Here is a 23,446-nt window from a genome sequence, read left to right on the forward strand (position 1 = left end):
ATATAACATAAATCCAGCAATAATCAACTATTTTAACACTTCTTCTGTAATATTCTTAGGATAGGAATGAACGTGTTAACTTTTATGTATGCAGGTAGAAACTGAACACAAACATTTTTTTTTTAAATATGGAATTTAATGTTATTTAATTCTAGCCATTTATCTGTTGTATAAAGTAAACTGACATTGTCAAAAGTCTGAATCTGATTCTGATTCGGCTCTCAAATGGCTCATTGGCATTTGTCTAAACTGGACAAAGTTTGCAGTATTATTCAGAGTGATGTTTTTTGACTATTACTGAATTTTTTTCATTAAAGCATTATCTCAGAAACTTGAAGGCCTCCACACATGACACCGGGCCGTTTGATATTGTGAGGGGGAGTAGTGTTAAGGGGTCTTTCCTAAAGTCCACTATCATTTCCACAGTTTTGAGGGTGTTTAGCTCTAGGCTGTTCTGACTGCACCATAGCACCAGCCGCTTCACCTCCTGCTGGTATGCCGACTCATCGCCATCTTGGGTGAGACCAATGAGTGTAGTATCTGAGTGTAAATCTGCAAATTTCAGGAGTTTAACAGTTGGGTTACTTGAAGTGCGGTCATTGGTATAGAGGGAGAATAGCAGTGGGGAGAGGACACATCCCTGAGGAGCGCCAGTGCTGACTGTCCAAATGCTGGAGGCGACACTTCCCAGTCTCACCTGTTGTTTCCTGCCTGTCAGGAAGCTGGTGATCCACCGACAGATGGCAGGGGGTACAGTGAGCTTTAGGAGTTTGGAGTGGAGAATATTTTAATATTATAATATTGTATTAAAAGCCGAACTGAAGTCGACAAAGAGAATCTGGGCATATGTCCCTGGGTAGTCCAAGTGTTGCAGAATGTAGTGCATCCCAACGTTTGACTGCATCGTCCACTGCTCTGTTTGCTCGGTTAGGCAAACTGTAGGGGATCCAGCATCCGTTCTGTTACAGTCTTTAGGTGGGCCAAAACCAACTGTTCAAAGGTGTTCATGACGACAGATGTCAGAGCGACAGGCCTGTAGTCATTCAGTCAAGTGATGGAGGGATGATTGTGGAGAGTTTAAAGCAGAACGCGTTATCGTTTCTATAGCAACAGCCCATCCAATGGGACGTGTATCAGGGGCTATATGGTAAACAATGGATGTTGGATGAAGATTAATAAAAATAAACTCATGTGAATTAATAAAATTATGTTATTTTCTTCAGTTAGGTAAATAAAAGAAAGAGTTAGGTAATCAAGAGCCAACGAGCCGTTTGGATGTCAGAAGAGTCGGCTCCTGAGTCGGATGATTTGAATTACTGAATGGAACAATAATCGCGCATGCGCGTTACTACGCGGGGCGTGTTGCGCATGCGCACTGCAAACTGCAGGACGCAGCTCGGGGAAGTGACAGCAGGGTAAACAAACGAAATGAAACGTTTTCTTTCGAATTAATTCGTTTTCTTTAGACGAACTCTGAGCATCCGGATAATTTCTCTTCCTCAGGTGTAAGTTACGTCGGGCAAACTTCACTAGTTCTAACAGTATAAGCGTGTGTGGTTTTGTTGGAGATTTCACACCTTTGCAAAGCGTTCGGATTGAATTGAATTGAACCGATTCGATTTGGATTGAATCGAATTGAAATGACTGTGATCATCTGGTCAAACGACACGAAATGAATCGAATTCAACCCAAAAAAATCGACGCATTTAAACTCTAATATCTAGAAAGACAGATCTGTTGAGTTGTTTAATTTGTTTAACTCAAGAAAATTAAAATAATGAACATGATCACTGCAGTTGGATATTTCTAACACAGCGCGGTTGAATTCTAGCTTCTGATTGGTCTAAATTTCTAAAAGTAAAGGTCTAAAAGTAGCACCGGCTCTAAACAAATCACAGCTTTGTATTAATGCTCTCGTGCAAATGTGTTCATTATCGTTTCTATAGCAACAGCCCATCCAATGGGACGTGTATCAGGGACTATATGGTAAACAACGGATGTTAGACGTTGCTTTCTCTCTCCACCTTTATGACTAAACAGACCAAATAAGCAAGATGTTCAGGGCGTATTTTCTTTACGTATTTCCATCCTGAAGTCGATCAGGATCGTTCACGAGCAACCTCGTGACCGATTAGTGCTGTGTCATCTGCAAGCTTGCACTGGTGCACGGGATAATCACAGGAATGTGTCGGAAAACAAACCGTATTTTATTTTAATTCACCGTTTCTCTGTTTTGTAATTGTATTTTATTATTTTTTTTGCAGATATTGACATCGACTGTGATTTTAATGGTGTAGACACTCAGCATATTTGGGATCCATGTCTTTTTTGGTGAGTTTACATATTTTTGGCATGTTTATTATACACTATCACACCGTGTTCAGGTCAGTCTGTTCGAGAGAGCGTTCTGTGGGATGCTCGTACCTCCATTTTCACTCATACAGTGTTTTTTACTTACACAAACTCAGCTCTGTTGTCGAAGTATTCAAATGGCTGAAATTGTTTAATTTATTTAATTTTTTTTAAGCGTTGGGTGTCGGAGAAACTCAGTGTGGAGAGTCTGAGGGATTTGGACTTATTTGGTGGTGAGTACTTTCCAGAACATCTCGCTGTTGCTGTGCTTATGTCATGGACGTGTCGGCAACCCTGGCTAAGGCTTTACGCTTTATGATTTTCAGCTACTGCAGACAAAAATCATATGCAAAGGTACATGGGATGTGGTAGCTCAGTGATTAAGGTGTTGGGCAACTGATCGGAAGGTCATGGGCTCGAACCCCAGGTCCACCAAGCTGCCACTGCTGGGCCCCTGAGCAAGGCCCTTAACCCTCAGTTGCTCAGTTGTAAGTCACTCTGGATAAGGGTGTCTGCTAAATGCCATAAATGTAAATGTACATAGTCAAAGACGGATGAATTTCGTCACGTGACGCTTGTCTAAAAGCCACGAATAGGACTATCGCAAACTAGAAATAGAAAGAGGACGTAGTCAATTTCTTTAATGGCATGTCTTTTGTTAGAGGATCTTCATCGTATAATCTGGAGAACGCAGCTTATCATAGTCTGGTATAGAATTCAGTGTAAAACCAGGGAGTTTATCTCTCTCCGTAGTCTCCATAAACACCAGAGGTGGGAGTAAGTCACACATGTGCAAGTCACAAGTAAGTCTCAAGTCATGAATGTCAAGTCAAAGTCAAGTCGAGTCTTTTTTTAATATTTGTCGAGCAAGTCTCAAATTTGCAACTTAATTCTGACTCGAGTCAAGTCGAGTCCCCCGTCTCTGAGTCATTTAACTCAAGTCCGATTCAAGTCTCAAGTCACGAATGTCAAGTCAAAGTCAAGTCGAGTCTTTTTTTTAATATTTGTCAAGCAATTCTCAAGTCTCAAATATGCGACTGAAGTCTGACTCGAGTCAAGTCATATGACTCGAGTCCGCCATCTCTGATAAACACAGATCTTTAAAGTATTTTTATTGGATTGATGAAAATCACAGTTTGAAAATGATTCTCTCGGCATTCAACGGAGCCGGTGGTCCTTTTTTCTAACCTTAAAATCACGTAAAAGACTACACAAAAATACCCGTCATAGTCAACTGAACAATCTAAGTAGACTGGGTTTCAGCCCGTATTCTCAGTCTTCTGCTGAAATCCATCTGCTAAATTAAGCCCAAGTCTTTTATTCCCTATCATTTGCAGTGTAAAATTGTGTTTGTGTGTGTGTTGTGTTTGTACATTTTAGATTTGGTCTACTTTCTGCTTGGGAGATTCTGTTATTAGATTACACCCATAATGCACCAGTTCTTTTGGTTTTGATGTAAATCAGTGTATATATTTTATATAATATTGCATCATTTTAGGTTCAAGTCCCAGGGAACCTGTATCTGTAATCACTTTAATGTTGCTCAGTAATTAGTGATTGCTTGTTAGTTTTTATGTTTGGTTTTTATTCGTATCTTTGTTTTACGACTCCTGGCTAAAATCCAAATAAATCCATTCGTTCAGTCGATAAGTGCAAGTTGTCGAAGCTCATGATGTCTGACGTCAGTACATTAATTTACACTATTAATTTACATCTGAGCGTTAGGATATCGAGCTACTGTTTTTTTTTTTGAGCAGCGTAATCCTGTTTCTGTCTTGGTTTTCATTCAAACTACTCCTTAAAAAGGTTTTCCATAAATATTTTCAGTAATGTGAATTGTAAAGTTCTTCAGTTCTTTTGTCAGTATGGTTCAGGACACAATAATGCCACACTAATGCCAAAATAATGCCACAGTAATGCCACAATATTACCACAATATTACCACAGTAATGCCACAATATTACCACAGTAATGCCACAATATTACCACAATAATGCCACAATAATTCCACAGTAATGCCACAATATTACCACAGTAATGCCACAGTAACGCCACAGTAATGCCACAATAATGCCACAATATTGCCACAGTAATGCCACAATAATCCACAGTAATTCCACAATAATGCCCCAGTAATGCCACAGTAATACCACAATAATTTCACAATAATGCCACAATATTGCCATAGTAATGCCACAATAATCCACAGTAATTACACAATAATGCCACAGTAATGCCACAATAATTCCACAGCAATGCCACAGTAATGCCACAGTAATGCCACAATAATGTCACAGTAATTCCACAATAATGCCACAGTAATGCCAGTAATGAAAAACATTTTCTTTGTTCCCTGGGATAAACTCTGCTGGCTGCAATACTACATACTACATAAATGTCTAGACACTCTCAGAGGCAAGTGGAAGCTTTCTAGTTTTTTGGTTTTTTTTTTGCTTTTATATGCCGCTCGTTGTGCTGACTTGTTCCTTGCTGTTCTGCTCATATGTGTTTGCATCTGGCTGCTGCCTCCTGTTCCTGTGATATTAACATGTATTTATGTCGAGTCCTTGATGAGATGATGAATTTCATTTCACACACTAATCCATAACAAACTGATTTTCTGAAGCAGCTGATTATGCCTTGTGTTTCAGAGACAGGTAGGTCCATGTCTCTGTAGCAGCAGTGTCATAATAATGATGTTATTTCTATCAGTTTTTGTCTTCTGTGGTCCTCTGATAAAGGCTGCTGACACTAGGAGATAAAACGATGACAAAACTCCACAACTCCCATTATATAATCATGCAAGGGTGGGCTGAGGGTCAGTAAGGGTAGGCTTTATTAACAGGATGAGGGTGGGAAATTGGGCTTGGGGCTCAGGTAGGGTAAGGGTAGCCAGGGGTGAACTCTGTATGTGGGCGAATGTGGGCTTGATGGTGGCGAGGGCAGGTGAGGGCTTGGTAGGTGTGCAGGTTAGGGCAGGCATGTTCATGTCCATGTGCATGGGCGATTACGAGCTTGTTGGGTGGGCGATCAAGGGCAGGGCCTATGCAGGCTTTGTGGGTGGGCAGGCGAATGTGGGCTTGGTGGGTATGCTGGCGAGTGCGGGCTTGATGGGTCTGCTGGCGAGTGCGGGCTTGGTGGGTATGCTGGCGAGTGCGGGCTTGGTGGGTATGCTGGCGAGTGCAGGCTTGGTGGGTGGGTGGCTGGGCAAGTGCAGGCTTGGCTCTGATGGTGGGCGAGTGCCTGATCGGTTGATTGATGATGTTGATGGGTGGGCTCAATGGGTTAGCAAGGGTAGATTTGCTGGCCTGGCAGGCAAATGTGTAAAGTGGGTGATTGGGTGGTGGGCAAACAGTGTTTGAGTTTTGTCATCAGGAATCTTCTATAAATTGTAAATTAAATCATTGGATTATGTGCAGCCATGCAGCAGAAACTAGTGCAGTTCAAAGCAGTAAGTGTTCACTAACATGAAGTGTTTTGTTGGCATGGTCGAAAGTTCCATCGAGACATAATGTCACACTACCAGACCCTCATTAAATTCAGGTTGTTTGTGTATCTGTATGTCTTTTGCGTCATTTGCGTGGTGTCTCTACCCAGAGCAAGCACAGGCAAGCCCACTCAGGAAAGTAAGTGCGGGATCTCTGTTTGCTTTTGCAGCCGTCCATCAGCTCGTGTGTGTGTGTGTGTGTGTGTGTGTGTGTGTGTGTGTGTGTGTGTGTGTGTGTGTGTGTGTGTGTGTGTGTGTGTGTGAGCATGTGTGACTGCACCAGTTTGTCGGATCATCCAAACAAGGAGTTTTACTAGACATGGTATTTTATAAGCGTGTGTGTGTGTGTGTATGTGTGTGGTTCCATCCCCTGTGCTTGAGTGCATGCACTCATCATGCTGCTTTTTGGCTTCACGTGTCGACACTCCTTAGTAGGATTTTTTGTAGGATTTTTGTTGTGCACAATTTTCGAGTGTGTGTGTGTGTGTTTGGGGGGGGGGCGTAACTATATTTTGTGTATATTAGGAAAATAAAGGCAGTGTTTAAAGGTCAATAATTTAGTATTTGATCTGATCAGATTTAATCATGGGGATTGGGAAGAACCCGTTACCTCTGGATATCAGTGTTGGGCCTGTTGTTTCATTAACGCTTCTGCTTTGTGCGCTGTCCAGACTTCACGCTGGACCGATCGACTCACTGTCAGTGTGGTGGAAATTTTAGTTGTGTGTGTGTGTGTTTGTGCTGTAAATCTCCCGATGCTGGGACATGTAGAGAAAATGATTGCTGTAGCATGTAAAGTGAGATTACGTTTCATGTGTTCAGCTCGACAACACATGACACTCTTCCGTTCTCTGGCTTGGCAACCATGCAGTGTATTAACTAAAGGTCTCCTGCAGCTTTTATGAATTCTTGCTCTTTGTCATTTTACATCAGTTTGCATATGAAGTGGTTCGGTGTCTGGAAACCTGCTGCGTCTGTTAAACTAACCTTTTTTTTTTTATTTAGCCAGTCAAGAGTTAAAAAAAATTCCGCTGTTTAATAAAACGTCGTTACGCTCCCATCAGACACAGATCTAGATTCAGTCTTCAGACATTTTTCTGTCCTTAATCTATGATCATTATTATCTATCAACCAAGAAACCTGAAATGGATGAAAAGCACCAACAAAAGCTCCAATTTATAGTAGCATGATGTTACTAAATCAACGAAACTGTTATGATTCCGTCAGATATTAACCGCATTTATTAATGAACTCTGGTTAGCCTAGCGAATGTAGAAATAATATATCCGTAAATACAGCTTTATTTTTAGGGTTTGCCTAATATTATTTTACGGTAACTTAATTTTAGATATAAAATGTATCTAGATTAACTGCAACATATAAGTTATTGAACTAATCATTCAAAGTGAACACAGACTTCATCAATGCTACATTAGTAAAACTATTGATAAACTAACTACTGAACAAATTATATTAACATCTCTAATTTGTTTTAAAGGAAATTCTTCTCTAAACAATCCCTCAGAATACATAACGTATTATTGTATGTATATATCTGTAGTAGTTAGCAGTATTTAGAATATCAGCCAATTACATCATAGGAGCTATAAGTAGCTCAAAAACAGAAGGTTTTCTGCTGCGCCACTGACTAGCTGCGGTAGCTAGCCGACACCACACTTAGCCTCGAAGACAACCTGAAATGAAAATCGATCTCATAAAGTCAACTAATGCAGATGAAGCATGACCAAAAACAAATACTAATTTCTTCGTCGTCAGGAATTTCCCACATTAGGCACAGTGGTTTTTTTTTTGCCTCCAAACAGCCTCTGACACTGGAATCAGTAGCATTAGATATAGTTTTCCTTCATAATTTCTTTCTTAAGAAGTTTAGGATAAAATCACTTTATAAACTGAGGTATAAAAGTGCACAAATTTTCAGTGTAGGAGTTTGCATTCGTTAAATAAACAGCAGGAACTACGTATTATATTGTTTTATAGATTCTAGGTTGCTGTTACGTCACAAAATAGAAGAGCCAATCAGGTGTTAGTATGCAAATGTTCCAAGAATATGGATTTCAAACAGCTTCTGATTGTTTAACACCATGAGTGTTGTACTCTGAGGTAAATGACTCCTTTAACTATAATGTTTTATTTTCCTGACAAAAAAATACTCAAATTCCCTTCTTATATGATCCTAGGGCTGGGCAATAAAACGATAACGATATGTATCGCAATAGACACGTGATCGATATCAATAAAAAATATTCTTCGTCGAGAAGAAAACAGAGGTTGCGAAGCAAGTTTTGTTGCATTAACAAAGGCACTCACTCTCTGGTAACTTAGCAACGTAGGGAGTGACACGCTAACAGCCAATCATGTCACGTTTGGTTTCACCATATCGTCGTCTCGTGCCGGTCTGCTGGATTCCTCTTCGGTAACCGGCGACTGATGAGCAGAAAATGAGCCGCAGCGAGCGAGGAAATTGTAAATAAAAGAGGAAACATCAGCGCGCCAGTACGGCAGTTTTTTGGATATTATAAGTCTGACCGTAGTCACCAGAAGTGAACAGCTAGTGAACTTCCTCGCACTAAACCTGCACTAAATTCTCAGGTTTCTCTGTTTATATTTAACACTTTGCACTATTTTATTACACTTTATTAAGCATTTCTTACATTTTCTGTCATTTCTCACCTTAAACGTTAAGAGATAATAGTTAAGTGTTCATTGTGACTTTAGACTTATGTTTACATTATAATTATTTGAGGTTTCCTGGTTGTCGACGTTTCTGTCTTAATAACTGAGGGGATTCTGATCAGAGGAAGGTTAAGTTTAAAATAAAAAGGTTTAAATCTAATATATTTTTCTCCTGGTCCTTATTTTAAATGGGTCATAAAAAATATCAATAATTATCGATATGAAACACTGATATCGTGATACACTTTTCAGTCGTATCGCCCAGCCCTATATGACCCCCACCAAAAATGTAGTTTCACTCAAAGATATGTCTGATTATATTATATTATATTATATTATATTATATTATATTATATTATATTATATTTCCTCATCTCAGTCACCTCAGACTTGTTCATTAGGTTTAAATACAAACATATTTTAAAATAAGTCTAATATTAATCTTGATCTTTTGTATTATATTAATCTTTTGTACTATATTTATTTTCTTCTCTAAAGCGACTTTAGGATATTATCCGTTGTTTAAAAAAACGCTATAGAAATAAAATAGAATTGAATAGATTTTAGAGAAAAATTCTCACCTTTTCATCTCACGTTGTCTTTAATGTTAGATACTTAAACTAGTTGAATTAACTCATGTAGGTAATTGAGGGAATATTTTTCGTTCACCTAAAAATGCCCCCGCCTGTTTGTTTGCTGGTGTATCTGTGATTATTTGCATTTTAGCATCAACACACTCTGTGATCACCGAGATTCATGTCTTGTAGTAGAAAGTCATGATGGTTGGAATTAAGTTTCCTTTCATCCAGTGCTGGGATGGAACTGCTTTTTAAATCGATGCACACACATCGAGTCACGTCTACGTTACATAAATGTATTGCCTTCATAGACGATTTTATACGTATAGCCGTTCTAAAGCAGGTTAAGTAGGTTGCAGCATAGGATATGAACCCATAACCTAACGTTTATTAATATAGCACAATAACGACTGAAGCTACAATCGGGCCTGCTACTACAAGACATTAAAGATTCCCTGGATGACTGAAAACTTTCACAGAACCACAGGAAGTTTTGTTTCTTTATTATTTCTTCCATCTTGTTATAATTAAGGCCGTGTTTAAGAACTTTAAGTTTAAGAACTATTTTAACTGTGTTCACCGTGTCCTGTTCCAGGCCCATGAGGACAGTCAACAATCTCTAAGCTCCCTCCCACACCGGGAAGCAATGGGAACCTTCTTACCTGACAGCAGTGCCTACGAGCTCCTCACCAGCATCGGTCAGACGCCCCACCTCTCTTATATATACCTACACAACTATAATAACCTTCATTTATATACCACTTTTCCATTTCCAATAAAATCTCAAGGTTGTTTTTCTTGGATGTGCACAAATTGTCAATTTAGGTTGCTGTTACATCACAAAATGTAAGAGCCAATCAGGCGTTAGTATGCAAATGTTCCCGTATTTGCATATTTCCGCATATGAATCTGGATTTCATGACGACATGGACAACATGTTGATGCGTTAGTGATCGTTAGTGATTGTTAATATCTCTCTGGTGTGTGTGTGTGTGTGTGTGTGTGTGTGTGTGTGTGTGTGTAGGGCACGGTCTGGAAAACCTCATGACCGTGAACTTGGCTCGATACAAACCCACCGGAGAACATGTCACCATCCGAAGGATTGATATGGAGTCCTGCACCAACGACATGGTCAAATACCTGCAGGTCTTTAGTGCCACTGGTTATATTTCTCTTTGTTTCTGGAATCTAACACGTTTAGTTCCGTCCGGCGTTAAATACGCTTTTGAATACGCTTTTTTAAATACGAGTTTGTCGCGTCTACGTGAGTCACGAGAACTGTTGTAACGAGTAAAATTAAAAGTTGTAACGTAATCTTGTTCTGTCAGGAAGAAATCCACGTCTCGAAGTTGTTCCACCATCCGAGCATCCTCCCGTACAAGAGCATCTTCATCTCAGAGAATGAGTTATGGGTGATCACGCCGTTCATGGCCTACGGTGAGTGACCAGGGACATGCTGACATTTCAGTGCAAATGTAGTGAATGTTTTAAAAAAAAAAGAGCCTGTAGAGACTTTGTGTGTGTGTGTGTGTGTGTGTGTTCTTCATTAGGCTCGGCACGAGATTTGATCAACACTCACTTCACGCACGGTTTAAGTGAACTGACTATCGCCTACATTCTGCTTGGGGTTCTCCGGGCGCTGGATTACATTCATCACAACGGCTACGTGCACCGGTGAGGAACAGGAAAACTCTCTCTCTCTCTGTCTGTCTCTCTCTCTCTTTCTGTCTCTTACTCTCTCTCTGTCTCTATTTTTCTATCTCCCTCTTTCTTTCTGTCCGTCTCTCTGTGTGTGTGTGTCTCTCTCTCTCTCTCTCTCTCTGTCTCTCTCTTTCTATCTCTCTCTCTCCCTGTGTGTGTCTCTCTCTTTCTCTGTCTCTCTCTTTCTATCTCCCTCTCTCTCTCTCTCTGTTTGTCTTTCTTTTTCAAATCAAATCAAATTTTATTTGTCACGTCTCCCTCTCTCTCTTTCTATATGTCTGTTTCTCTCTCTCTCTCTCTCTCTCTCTCTCTCTCTCTCTCTCTCCCTCTCTCTATTTTTCTATCTCCCTATCTCTTTCTGTCCGTCTCTCTGTCTCTCTCTCTCTCCCCCCTCTCTCTTTCTATCTCCCTCTCTCTCTGTTTGTTTCTCTATTTCAAATCAAATCAAATTTTATTTGTCACATGTCTCCCTCTTTCTCTGTCTCTCTCTCTCACCTTAGCCTCCTCTTCCAATAACGGTGCATCTTTAATGACAGTGTGGGCATGGCACTTTCAGTTCAGACCAGTTGTTTGAATACTGTGTGTGTGTGTGTGTGTGTGTGTGTGTGTGTGTGTGTGTGTGTGTGTGTGTGTGTGTGTGTGTGTGTGTGTAGGAGTGTGAAGGCAAGTCATATCCTGATCTCAGTGGACGGAACGGTGTATCTATCAGGTCTGAGGAGCATCTTCAGTCTGATCCGACACGGTCAGAGAGCTCGCGTGGTGCACGACTTCCCCCAGTACAGTGTCAAAGTGCTCCCGTGGCTCAGCCCTGAGGTGCTACAGCAGGTAGAAACAAGTGCAAATACACACACACACACACACACACACACTTGTTACATAAAATTTCTGTTTGCACTTGTGTGTGTTTTTAATAGAATCTTCAGGGGTACGATTTCCGCTCAGACATCTACAGTCTGGGAATCACAGCTTGTGAGCTGGCCAATGGCCACGTGCCCTTTAAAGACATGCCTGCAACACAGGTAAACACACACACGTGTACTTTCTTGCTTTTTCCCCTCAGTAGTCAGCCTGTATGCTTTCTGTAGCTTTCTGTGTGTTTCTTCTGTATATTTAACCCTCTGGGGTCGACAGGTGCGCTGGCGCGTTTTCGGCGCTTTTTTCCTCTTCAACGTGAAATCCACTTAAAATACTCTGTCATTCATAATCATACACACACATGTAATACATCATTCGAAACTGTGAAGTGTCTACTTTTATTTGACTGCCTTCATAATAACAAACCGCTGTGCTTTTGGCAAATAAAGAAAATAACCAGGGTGTGCATTCAGACATTTCTGTCTCCTTGACCATCTTCCTGAAACACGTTACAAACATGAACTGATAACTCCGCCAATACTTATCACACAAACATGATACATATGTCTAATGAAAGCCTGAAATGTCCACTTTTAAATAAGGTAATTATAATCGAAAGCAAATATTGTCTTTTTTGTGTAATCTGTATGTAAGTAAAGAGAGGTACAGTTATTCCGGCTCGACCTCATTAGCGCTTAATGTGATCCCACCTATCGCGCGTGCGCCATTCATATGAAAATGATCAGAGCAGGTTATGCAAACAAGATCAACGCCCCAAACAATGCTATAAGAAGCACAAAGTTTTAACAGCTTCATTCACTCGTGTAATCATACCAATTACACAAAAAGACAATATTTGTTTTCGAATTTAATTACCTCATTTATAAGTGGACATTTCAGTGGACATGTTTTTTTAACAAGTACAGATATAAATAAAATCTTAAGTCTTTTGTACTTCATTGTACACTATTTTATTACACTACAAGCAAAAGATTTTCTCTTTAAGTCTCCCCACATTCATTCTTTTGTCAACACAATCTAGACTAAGTCATTAGGGGGTCGGGCCTCCTCAGGTGTGAATCATCAATATTCATGACCATTGACCCTCCTTTGCATATTGCGTTTACACAACAAAAACTGTCTTACAAAAGTTAAATCAATGTATTGTTTCATGTGAATGAGTGGGTAAAATGGTTTTCACATCTTTTTGTAGCAAATTATCAACTCTACAAGAGTAGAGAACTTTATTGTGTGTGAACAAATGTTTAGTATGTGTTTCTTGGCCTTATTTCAGCATCTTTTCTTTTTCTTTTTTTTACTACCCACGCATAAACATCATTTACTTAAAAATACAAACATGTACATACATTTTACTTACATAATATTGTAGCCCAGTTTGTGCTGAATACAATGTTATGTGATATTAGCCATTAATATGTTTTGAAATAACTGAAAAAAGACCAAATGTAAGAGCATGTCAGAACCTCTGCCAGTGTCCCAAAATGGTCAGACCCCAGAGGGTTAAATCATCCCAGTTTCCATGAGAAGACGTTTACTTTAGTACCTTTTAAGATGTCGAATCTTCACCAAGGAATAACAGCATGATGCAGGATACAATGAACAGCAGATAAATTAAGAAAATTATTATTATTATTATTATTATTATTATTATTATTAGTATTATTATTATGAACGACGGACTACGAACGACGCTCCTTCTTTCTGTCATTCGGTCGGACTCGTGTATTCATCTCTTTTCTTTTCTCTCTCTCTGTCATGTCTCAGATGCTGTTGGAGAAGTTAAATGGGACAGTTCCGTGTCTGCTGGACAGCACCACCATCCCGGCGGAGGAGCTCGGTATGAAGTCCTCACGCTCCGGGGCAGACTCTGGGATCTGCGAGGGCCCCGGGGCCGGCGGGGCGCGCCACACTAACGGAGAGCCGAACCCCTACAGCCGTACGTTCAGCTCACACTTCCACAACTTCGTCGAGCTCTGCCTGCAGAGGGATCCTGAGAAGAGGTAATGGTCACAACACAGACAACTCAAAAGCTTCTTAACCAGCTCTCAGTATCCGACCAGGTCAGGAACGCTACGTGGATTTCCACCTGGTTCCTGGACCTGGATCCTGGTTCCTGGAAATGAGCGATATTTTTAAGATCCTGATACCAGAATTTCTAGCTTTCTAAGATCCAGATATGTGACTAACATGTCAGAATGGTGATAACGGCTAACTTTCAACATCTAAAAACAAAATGGCCAAAAATTGTTGCCACCCCTGAATTTTTTTTCGAGAAAATGAAGTGTTTCTCACAGAAAAGTATCGCAATTACACATGTTTCACTATACACGTGTTTTTTCCTTTGTGTGTATTGAAATAACGCAACAGAAAAAAAAAACAGAGGAAAAAGCAAATGTGACATAATTGTTATGGGCCAAACAAAATTATTGGCACCCTTTCAAAATTGTGGATAAATAAGATTGTTTCAAGCATGTGATGCTCCTTTAAACTCACCTGGGGCAAGTAACAAGTTTGGGCAATATAAAAATCTTGACTCAGGGCCTTTTTACACCCGGTCACTCTGTGTGTTGTCTCTGATCCGATAGCTTTCTGATTTGTTAAAACGGTTCCATTTACATCAGGCCACATAAATGCGTCTCGGCGAATCGGATATCGATCCGATCTTTCTGCTCTCGCCCAAAACACTAATATATATTACACTATATTTTACCTCATTTCCGGGGTAATTGAAACGGAACACACTTTGGTGTCTGCGGTTTTCAGAACGCGAACAAAAAGATAAAACTGGTGACGATGGTTTTGCTACAAAAAACAACGTTTACTGTTTGCTGCATTTTCGCCGGCGGCAGCAGCGCGTTTTAAGACCCGACGAGACGCCTGGGTGAAAGATCACCTGCGAGTGACGTACTTCCGTTTGGGAGGAGTATAGCACTGACGGATGTGGCTTGAACAACCACATTCATTTACACCTGTCCAGTTTCATCTGAAACGCGTCCCAGACCACCTCCTGAAGGGGTTTGTACCATCGGATTTATATCCGTCTCCAAAACGTTTCGGAGGGCATTTAGACCTGGTCTTTTTAGCTAGCTATCGGATCACAGAAAACACAGGAAGTGACCGGGTGTAAAAAACCCCACAGTCTTTGCATTGCGTGGCTGTGTGTGCCACACTAAGCATGGAGAACAGAAAGAGGAGAAGAAAGGACTGTCTGAGGACTTGAGAACCAAAATTGTGGGAAAATATCAACAATCTCAAGGTTACACACAAAGGAAACAAACGCGTATAGCAAAACATTTGTATTTGCAATACTGTTCCGTGAGAAATACATTCATTTTGTTGGAAAAATTTCAGGGGTGCCAACAATTTTGGCCACGACTGTATAAGACGCTCAGCTTCGCATCCGATGGCTCTGACCGGCGAGAGGGGAAATGAAATAAAACCACACAAAATCCTGTGAAAACTTTCCCTTTTCTGAGCTCATGACCCTGAACCCTGGAGTTAATGCTACTGTATTTTTATCTTTACGTTCGGTTTGTTAAACATAAACAAATAGGACAACAGTTGGACTTATCGCTTGTTCGTGTCACGAGTCACCTGGTTGTTTACGCGAACCACAGCAGGCTGCGTAACTCACGCAACACAACAACGATACACTCTCACAACCGACAAACTCATAACCGAATAAAGTCGGAAATATTATATATTACGTTTTGTTTATTTTTCTGTGATGGATCACGGCTACTTTTCTCTCTCCTCCCACAGACCTTATGCCAGCGCTCTGATCGGTCACTCCTTCTTCAAGCAGGTGAGTAACAATCCCATGTCTAGACTCCTGCATGGATGCTTCCAGAAACACAGTACATCTTCACCTTCATCTCTTCCGTACCAGATAAAGCGGCGTCCGTGCGAAGCTCTGCCCGAGCTGCTGCGTCCCGTCTCGCCGCTCGGCAGCTTCGAGTGCGTGCGACCTCAGGACCCGCCCTCTGCTCTCACCAGCCTGGAGTCCGGCCTCAGCCACCTGGACGTAGACGACTGGGACTTTTGACGTGGATCTGACCTCCGGTTGGCCGATAAAACAGCATGATGTCGATATCACGATAAATGAAAAACATTATTAATGATTTACTCCTTGATTGGAGATTTTTTTTTAATCAAATTCTGCACCTGCTTTCATTTTTACATCCATTAGAGCTACTTCTCTGAAATGACTTCATCAATGACGTGAAATCTTCAAGAATCGTGATGTGACATGATATTTTTCACCCCACCTCTATTAGGACGTGTCGGTTCGTTTACGAGGGTTTAACAAATCCTGTTCTTCTCTATCGTTATTGTTTCCCTCTCGAAGTGTATGTATATAGTTGTTTATTACAGAAACGGGTTGAAGGAGGACTTTTTTTTTATTTTATTTTAATCTCTCACAGAGAAGCCAGCAGCCGCCACCGCAGCCTTGTCTGAACGACACGTTCGTGGTGCACGAGTCCGAACAAACACACACACTTTCTTTTTCACAAAGGCAGGTGCTTAGTTTTGTGCTCTCTTACGTTACCGTACATTGTTCCGTTATGTTATGGTTTTTTTGTAGCATAAACGAGACGCTCTGAATGTGTAACCGCTTGCGCTGCTTCCTTCGAGGACCGAGACTTGTTCACGTAGATGAAACGAAGCTGCATGATCCAACCTTCCACCACGTTTAACTCAGAATGTGAATTTACAGTCATTTATTTGAGATTCGTAACTTTTTCTTTTTTCTTTTCTTTCTCAAACTACCAGCAGAACTTTAGCGAATATGCAGGCAGGAGTGGCGGAAACGCAGTAACTCGTCCATAAGCTCGATCGTCACGCCGCGTCGTGAACCTTTATTCCAATTTCGTTTCAGTTAGCACAAAACCGTGATGTCGGAAACTCCGCGCTCACGTGGAGGTTTTGTGTGCCCCCCCCCTGATGTTGCATAATGAGATAAAAACAATAAAGACTGAAAACCTCACCAGTTTCCGCTTTCTGATTTCCGTTGGAGGAAAACGATGGTCGTCAGGCTCCGTGTGGATGGAGTTACTGTTTCTCTTTAATTCATTAAAGAACAATTGTTTTTAGCTACATTTCATGTTATCACTGTCACTACAGCAGCTGTAACTGTCACCTTCACCTTCACCCAAGCCGCTTTCCTTTTATACTCTTTACAGGAAAACACACCGTAACAACGAGTAAAGGTATTTTTTTTCATGTGGAGGTTTTTGTTGTACAATTTCCTGCGAATGTGTCGCTATAAATGAGACGACGTGTTCATATAAATCTGTGGTGTAAATACATTTAAAATAGGACCAGCTTAGCTTTTCCAGTGCAGTGAAATGAATCTTTGCTCCAAAAAAATGTTTCCTAAAGTGAGTTTCTTTAATTGTGGCTCTTTGTGAACTCTTTGGGTGTCCCAATATGCAGAGAGGGAGAAAGAGAGAGAGAAACAGAGAGAGGGAGAGCGAGACAGACAGACATAGTGAGAGAGAAATAGAGAGAAAGAAACAGATATAAAAATAGAGAGACAAACAGAGATAAAAAGAGAGTAAGAAAAATAGAGAGAGAGACAGACAGACAGAGAGAGAGAAAAAGAGAATACGCTGTACTGACGTGATGGGGAAAAAACAGAGTTTATTTTTGACAATTAATTTACAAACACGGGGAAAAGGAGACGAGACGAGATACGCTAGTCTTCCTCTTCTGAAGGTGGCTGGTCTGCTTCGGCCTGACGCTTCTGCATCTTCACCATCAACTCTTCAGAAAGGAGGAAGGAGGAAAAAAAAGGAAGGGTGAGCATAACCACTGTTTAAAAACAAACATAAAAAGCATCATATCAGGTATATGCACACACTCACGTGCATGCACACACACACACACACACACACACACACACGCGTGCCCACACACACACAATATAAAAAGTATACACACTCCTGTTTAAAAAATAAAAAAAGTCTGACCCTTTTCACCCTCAGTGTGATAATTATGCGAAAACATCAGATTTCTTTTGCATAAGTATGTGCACCCCTAAAAACAATGCTTTTTATTATTTGCAGCACCTTTTGATATTATTATTACGCCCCCATGCAGCAGCGTCGAGTCCGAGTCCATCGGCTAGGTCTCTGCTTTACTTTTCCATAAAATTTTCCCACTGAATTAGAATATGGTGTCATTTCATATCGAGGCTGGACAAAGTTCTGATGTGGTTTCGTTTCCTCTTGTTTTCCTAAGAATTTTTTATCGAGTGTGTGAAATAAAAATCCCACGATGTCCCTTGAACCTAGTGATTTAAGCGATGATGAGGAAAAGAAAAAAAATGACACGATGCTAAACTATTAGCCATTAATATGATTTTGACCTAAACTATCCTTCAGACTGGTCTGATAGACGACATCACTGGTTAGCTACCTTTGGCCGGGTTGAAGACGCCGTTGGTTTGTTGGTTGCACACGTAGCAGCGCTTGGACTTGCGGTAGTGCTGCAGCGCGCAGGCCTCGCAGAAGTAATGTCTACACCTGATAACACGAACAGTGTTCACTGTATACACACACATTAGATCTATACAAAACACACATGTATAATTAAGTTTGGCCACTTTATTAGGAACACCTGACGGACACCGTTACCTGCAGAGCGTGTTGCTGCGACATGATCGGCTGATTAGATAACTACATAAATGAGCTGGTGTTCCTAATAAAGTGGTGCGTAAGTGTGTGCATGTGCATTGTCACATGTGTGTTTAACCAAATCGGCAATAACGTCGATTTATTTGGAAATAATAAAGCTCGATAAAACTGCCGCTAGACGAAGGACAGAAGGAACCTGGCTCACTTTGTTATGATCGGGTTCTTGAACGACTCTCTGCAGATGAAGCACTTGAAAGGCAGATCCTCATCGTCGCTGCTCACCTCGTAGTTTTCTTCGTCTGTCAAGTACAAACAGGAATATTGCTTCTTCATGTAGTGGAGCATATATTAGAGTGATATATACATATATAAATATAAATAATAGTACTTCAGGTCCCGTTTGAGCTCACCGTTAGCACCATATCGTCCCTCCTCCAGCTCTCTCTCGATCTGCCAGCCGTGTTTGTAATCAGATCGGTCGTGCAAGAACTTGCAGCTGTCTGAAGTGAAAATGAAGGCATTTGTGTCCAGTTCAACTAGTGAATTATATATATATATATATATATATACACACACACACACACACACACACACGACAGACCTCCGAATCCACAGAAACCCGTCTCCTTGTAATCTTTGCATATGTCAGGCTGGTAGTCCCACCTCACTGTAGCCCTCAGGTGCTCAGGAGCTCTGATTGGCCCTTTCCTATAAAACAGATCAGTAGTAATATTAATACTAATAATAACAATAATAAATAATACAAGTCTGTCTCACTATCACGTACCTGACCATGCCAGATGAGGCGTTACCCATAGTGGTGTCCTTAGGCTTAATGAACTTTTGATAGTTGTTGATGCCGCGGTAGATTTTATCATCCTCTTTACCCTCCAGCTCCTAAAAACATGCAAGAATGAAAATGAATAGAATAAAAGATAAAATACAACTTTATGTTACAGTATCTGATTAAAGTCTGTAAAAATCCAGTAACAAATTTATTTACTTATATATTAGAGAACTGACTAAGTTATTCACCTCCTGAATTTTTTGGCTGCGCTCGAAGATGGCCTGAGCGTCATTATCTCTCTCGGTGTCCAACGCGTACACTGCTGTGGCTCCCATGTCGTCTGGTCCCTCAGGTTTCTAACTCACACACAAACTGCATCTCAGTCTTTATGTTCTAGTTACTTCAACCACCAGGGTTTTGATCACCAAGATCACAAGTGTTCCTTCTTCAGTTATCTGACTTAAAGTATTGTACTGACAATAAAACAGAGAAACACAGATGGAGAAAGACACACAGAAATACCCACAGAGAGACAGAGACAAACACACAGGCAGATAGTCACACAGACAGACGGAGACACACAGACAGACGGAGACACACAGACAGACGGAGACACACAGACAGACGGAGACACACAGACAGACGGAGACACACAGACAGACGGAGACACACAGACAGACGGAGACACACAGACAGACGGAGACACACAGACAGAGAAACACTGATGGAGAAAGACAGACGGAGACACACAGAAACACAGATGGAGAAAAAGACACACAAACAGACAGACGGGAGACACAGATGGAAACACACAGAGACCCAAACACAGACGGACGGACGGAGAGACACATAGAGATGGAACGTCACAAACAGAAGGAGACACACACAGAAACACAGATGAGAAAGAAAGACAGACAGAGAGAGAGACACACACAGAAACAGAGATGGAGAAAGAGACAGAGACACACACACAGAAACAGATGGAGAAAGACAGACAGAGAGACACACAGACAGAAACACACAGAGACCCAAACACAGACAGACGGAGAGAGATGCAATGTCACAGACGGAGACACACACACACACACACACACACGGCCAGACATCAGACCAGACGATCAGATACAGACAGAGACACAGACAGATGTAGACTTACAGACAGACAGACAGACAGACAGAGGGATGGATACACAGACCCTTGAACAGGAATTAATAATAATTTAAAAGAATAAAGCAGTGATTTCTTACGGCTGAGCGACTGGATTTATAAGCCACTGTAATCTTCTTGGATTGTCTTTCTTCATCGCTGTCGCTGGACGAAACCGCTTCCCTTTCCACCTTCTTGGTCTAAAATAGTTTAATGAAGTTGATATTTAAGGGAACAATTAAATATGAAAAAGTTTCTTCATTCTTCTAGAAGCACCAAACTAACCCGCTGGATCATGGGGTTGTGAGAACCTGCTTTCTTCTCTCTCTTCACCACGGCGTTTTTCTCCTCATCGCTGCTTCTGTCTATGTAAACAAACAGGTTCAGACGCTTCAGGATTGCTACACAGTTAGCAAGACTGACTAGCCGAACGCTTTAGAAATGAAGCTCTAATAAAAACTATGCTGTACAATTCCTGTTTAACGGTGTGGGACATAAGCTGGGGACTTTACCTTTGTCGCTGTCACTGGCTTTTCTTTTCCGAGCAGAGAATTTCTTGTTTGATTTCTTAAAAAGAAACGTGCAGGTTGCTGGTTTTGGCTCTTCGGCATCCGCCATCTTGAATTCCGCTCCAAAAAACAAAACATTGGCGTTAAAGTTAGCGTCGTTTAGCGCCACCTACTGACACGGAGGTGAAGAATAAAACCTCAATAGTGTTCAATAGTGATGGGAAGTTCGGTTCTTCACCACGAACCGGTTCTTTCGGACAGTTCGTTTTAATGAACCGGTTCAAAAATCCAGTTCTTTTACGTCCTGACGTAATGGCGTCATTCACAATGACGTATTGACGTAAATTCCTTCATCAGAAAGATCTGATTCTGATTCTGCAAACTGACAGTATTAATATCTGCCGTCAGCGGCGAGATGAAGGAATTTACGTCAATACGTCATTGTGAATCAGAAATCAGAATCAGAAAGATCTGATTCTGATTTACGACACTATATATCTATCCCTATCCCTATTGAGCAAGCCTGAGGTGACGGCGGTGAGGAAAAACTCCCTGAGATGATATGAGGAAGAAACCTTGAGAGGAACTTCAGAAGGGAACTCATCCTCATTTGGGTGACACTCTACAGTAAATAGTGTAAATGTAAATAATGTCCTTTCTACAACAGTTTAAAAAAGTGCGCCCGAGAGCTCCTGAGGAACTAATGGGTCACCGTAAACTCTGAGTTCAGCACAGACCTGATTGCTGATAAAGACCAGACCCTTTCAGTTGACTCCAAGGGCATCGATTTGGGTAGGGATGGTAGGGACATGTCCTTACCAATATCCAGGGAACACTAAATTGACCCTAGCAATAATTCGACCAAGCCTATATATACACATTTATGCATAACCACTGATATCCGTCTGTGTCTTGTGCTTTTTTACTGATTTCATTTAACATTTATCCAGGAATCATTAAATAAGTTGAAAAATATTTTACAATGGCTTTCTGTAAAAAATAGCGCAACTAGTGGGTTTAACAGATCTACCCCCTGCAATGAATCCTGCCTCTGTAACTCACCTCTCTAAAAGGATTGGCCTTTGCCTTTTTTGAGTCCTGCCTCTCTAACCCACGGTCACTGTTTGATCGGCTTTTTCTTTCTCGCTAATGTGTTGAGGTCGGCCGCAGCTATATTCCGTTGTATGAAGCAATATGCAGGTTACCGGTATGTGAGTAAGGAAGTATTCTTATAACAACAGTTTTATGCACAAAATACAGGGAATGTTGTCCCCACCAATGTCAAATAAATTATGTCCCCACCAATGTCAAAATCAAACTTACGCCATTGGCTGACTCACACAACATTGGTTCAAAAGAAGACATGACAGTCTCCAGGCAGCTTTATTCACAACAATCCCATGAGACACTGGCTGACCATACAGATCAATCCCTGGCAAGGTGACCACCGGGCGACGAGACTCCAACCAGGGGTAAAACATCAGGATTGATGAAGTAGCTCTGTATTCCATTTTATAAGACCCCACTGTAGGTATTTATTTACTATATACAATGTTTTGACTTTTGTCCTCCAACTTCTTCAGCTCTCAGTTCGATCAAGTGTCTGTTGGATGTGCTGGATAAATGAGTCAGATCCATGGAGGCCTTCCCTTACAACTTACAGGACTTAAATCATTCATTCATTCATTCATTCATTTTCTACCGCTTATCCGAACGTCTCGGGTCACAGGGAGCCTCAGGCGTCATCGGGCATCAAGGCAGGATACACCCTGGACGGAGTGCCAACCAGTCGCAGGGCACACACACTCTCATTCACTCACACACTCACACATTACAGACTTAAAGCATCTAAGCTAAAAACATCTTGGTGTTAGATACCACAGCACATCGTCAGAGGTCTTGTAGAGTCTTACTGAATCTGGATCTGGTTGAGACAGTAAATAAAGTTTGTGTTCTGCAGCTTTAAGAAAAAAAAACCTTTCTGACCCCACAGATTGTGCAGCTCTGATGAACCTTGCTTCGTACGTAGTGTGATATTCATGGTACGTGACCTTTCACCAGATTTCTTAAGAGCCAGAAGGGCAGTGACAGGACTCGCACAATCACACAGTGTACTTGTGTGTTCAAGTTTCAGCTTCATTAAACACACCCTGACTGAAAGAGAGTGTTAAGACTTAAATATTTCATACTGTATAGACAGAGAGCTTTTTTTTCTTTTCAAAGACATACGAGTTACACTAATTACAAGTAAGATACAGTAGAATCCGTAGGAACTCGGCCATATAATTCTCATCATCTACAAAGAATGATCAAATGAACCATTAATTCACATGAACCACAGAGGGATTAATGAAAAGGACCTAACTTTCATATTTCACTCCTGTTACAGATAAATATTTCTGTTCTATGTGTTCAGTGATGTTTTTATATTTCCATAAAATTAATTCATAAAAAAAATCCCTTACTTTTTTGTTCGTTTGTTTTTGTGTATTTAAAAAAAAAAAATCAGCTCTGTTTGTTCAAAATTTTAAACTCCCATGAAAAATAACAGGAAGATTTCATGAATTTAGAGCATTGTCATTGTAAAATCCCTCAAAATATCCAGTTCAGTTGTATTTGTGCTTTTATTTTACTATAAACATGAATACAATTGTTTTCTTCAATTCAATTCAAATAT

At 40.8% G+C, this 23,446-nt stretch overlaps 2 protein-coding genes across 7 annotated transcripts; one reads left to right on the top strand and one right to left on the bottom strand.

Annotated features, from left to right (window-relative positions):
- Positions 1–1,326: 1,326 nt before the first annotated feature.
- strada (STE20 related adaptor alpha) lies at positions 1,327–16,675 on the top strand. 4 transcript variants are annotated; one of them, XM_047800891.1, is made up of 13 exons: positions 1,327–1,415; positions 2,265–2,331; positions 2,528–2,585; positions 5,950–5,978; positions 9,707–9,809; positions 10,136–10,257; positions 10,440–10,548; positions 10,662–10,785; positions 11,466–11,637; positions 11,727–11,831; positions 13,453–13,688; positions 15,451–15,493; positions 15,578–16,675. In XM_047800891.1, exons 2-13 carry the CDS (start codon positions 2,320–2,322, stop codon positions 15,731–15,733), a joined length of 1,269 nt encoding a protein of 422 aa, XP_047656847.1. In that variant the 5' UTR covers positions 1,327–1,415; positions 2,265–2,319; the 3' UTR covers positions 15,734–16,675. The 4 variants fall into 4 exon arrangements, with proteins under 4 accessions (XP_047656847.1, XP_027034665.1, XP_027034661.1 ...); XM_027178864.2 differs by having other exon boundaries at positions 1,347–1,505; XM_027178860.2 differs by lacking the exon at positions 5,950–5,978 and having other exon boundaries at positions 1,357–1,505.
- A 185-nt stretch (positions 16,676–16,860) lies between these two features.
- On the bottom strand, positions 16,861–21,086 carry rnf113a (ring finger protein 113A). Of its 3 annotated transcripts, XM_027178858.2 has the most exons (11): positions 20,773–21,081; positions 20,546–20,625; positions 20,362–20,460; positions 19,362–19,469; positions 19,114–19,223; positions 18,928–19,034; positions 18,737–18,826; positions 18,532–18,625; positions 18,109–18,215; positions 17,760–17,980; positions 17,315–17,454 (listed from the first exon to the last, which is right to left on the bottom strand). In XM_027178858.2, the coding sequence occupies exons 1-10, from the start codon at positions 20,876–20,878 to the stop codon at positions 17,775–17,777; spliced, it is 1,107 nt and encodes a 368-aa protein (XP_027034659.2). In that variant the 5' UTR covers positions 20,879–21,081; the 3' UTR covers positions 17,315–17,454; positions 17,760–17,774. The 3 variants fall into 3 exon arrangements, with proteins under 3 accessions (XP_047656846.1, XP_027034659.2, XP_027034660.1); XM_027178859.2 differs by lacking the exon at positions 17,760–17,980 and having other exon boundaries at positions 20,773–21,078; XM_047800890.1 differs by lacking the exons at positions 17,760–17,980; positions 18,109–18,215 and having other exon boundaries at positions 16,861–17,454; positions 20,773–21,086.
- Between the last annotated feature and the right edge of the window lie 2,360 nt (positions 21,087–23,446).

The sequence above is a fragment of the Tachysurus fulvidraco genome, chromosome 15, assembly GCF_022655615.1.
Source record: "Tachysurus fulvidraco isolate hzauxx_2018 chromosome 15, HZAU_PFXX_2.0, whole genome shotgun sequence".
Lineage (NCBI taxonomy): Eukaryota > Metazoa > Chordata > Actinopteri > Siluriformes > Bagridae > Tachysurus > Tachysurus fulvidraco.

What these genes read in the sequence shown, in the direction of transcription:
- rnf113a (XM_047800890.1), bottom strand. Translation starts at nt 20,878, where the DNA reads ATGGCGGATGCCGAAGAGCCAAAACCAGCAACCTGCACGTTTCTTTTT. An exon ending in AGCCAGTGACAGCGACAAAG is followed by an intron (nt 20,626 to 20,772) that starts GTAAAGTCCCCA and finishes TTGTTTACATAG; the next exon opens with ACAGAAGCAGCGATGAGGAG. An exon ending in GCCTCATCTGGCATGGTCAG is followed by an intron (nt 19,035 to 19,113) that starts GTACGTGATAGT and finishes TCTGTTTTATAG; the next exon opens with GAAAGGGCCAATCAGAGCTC.
- strada (XM_047800891.1), top strand. An exon ending in GGATTTGGACTTATTTGGTG is followed by an intron (nt 2,586 to 5,949) that starts GTGAGTACTTTC and finishes GTCTCTACCCAG; the next exon opens with AGCAAGCACAGGCAAGCCCA. An exon ending in CAGAGGGATCCTGAGAAGAG is followed by an intron (nt 13,689 to 15,450) that starts GTAATGGTCACA and finishes CTCCTCCCACAG; the next exon opens with ACCTTATGCCAGCGCTCTGA.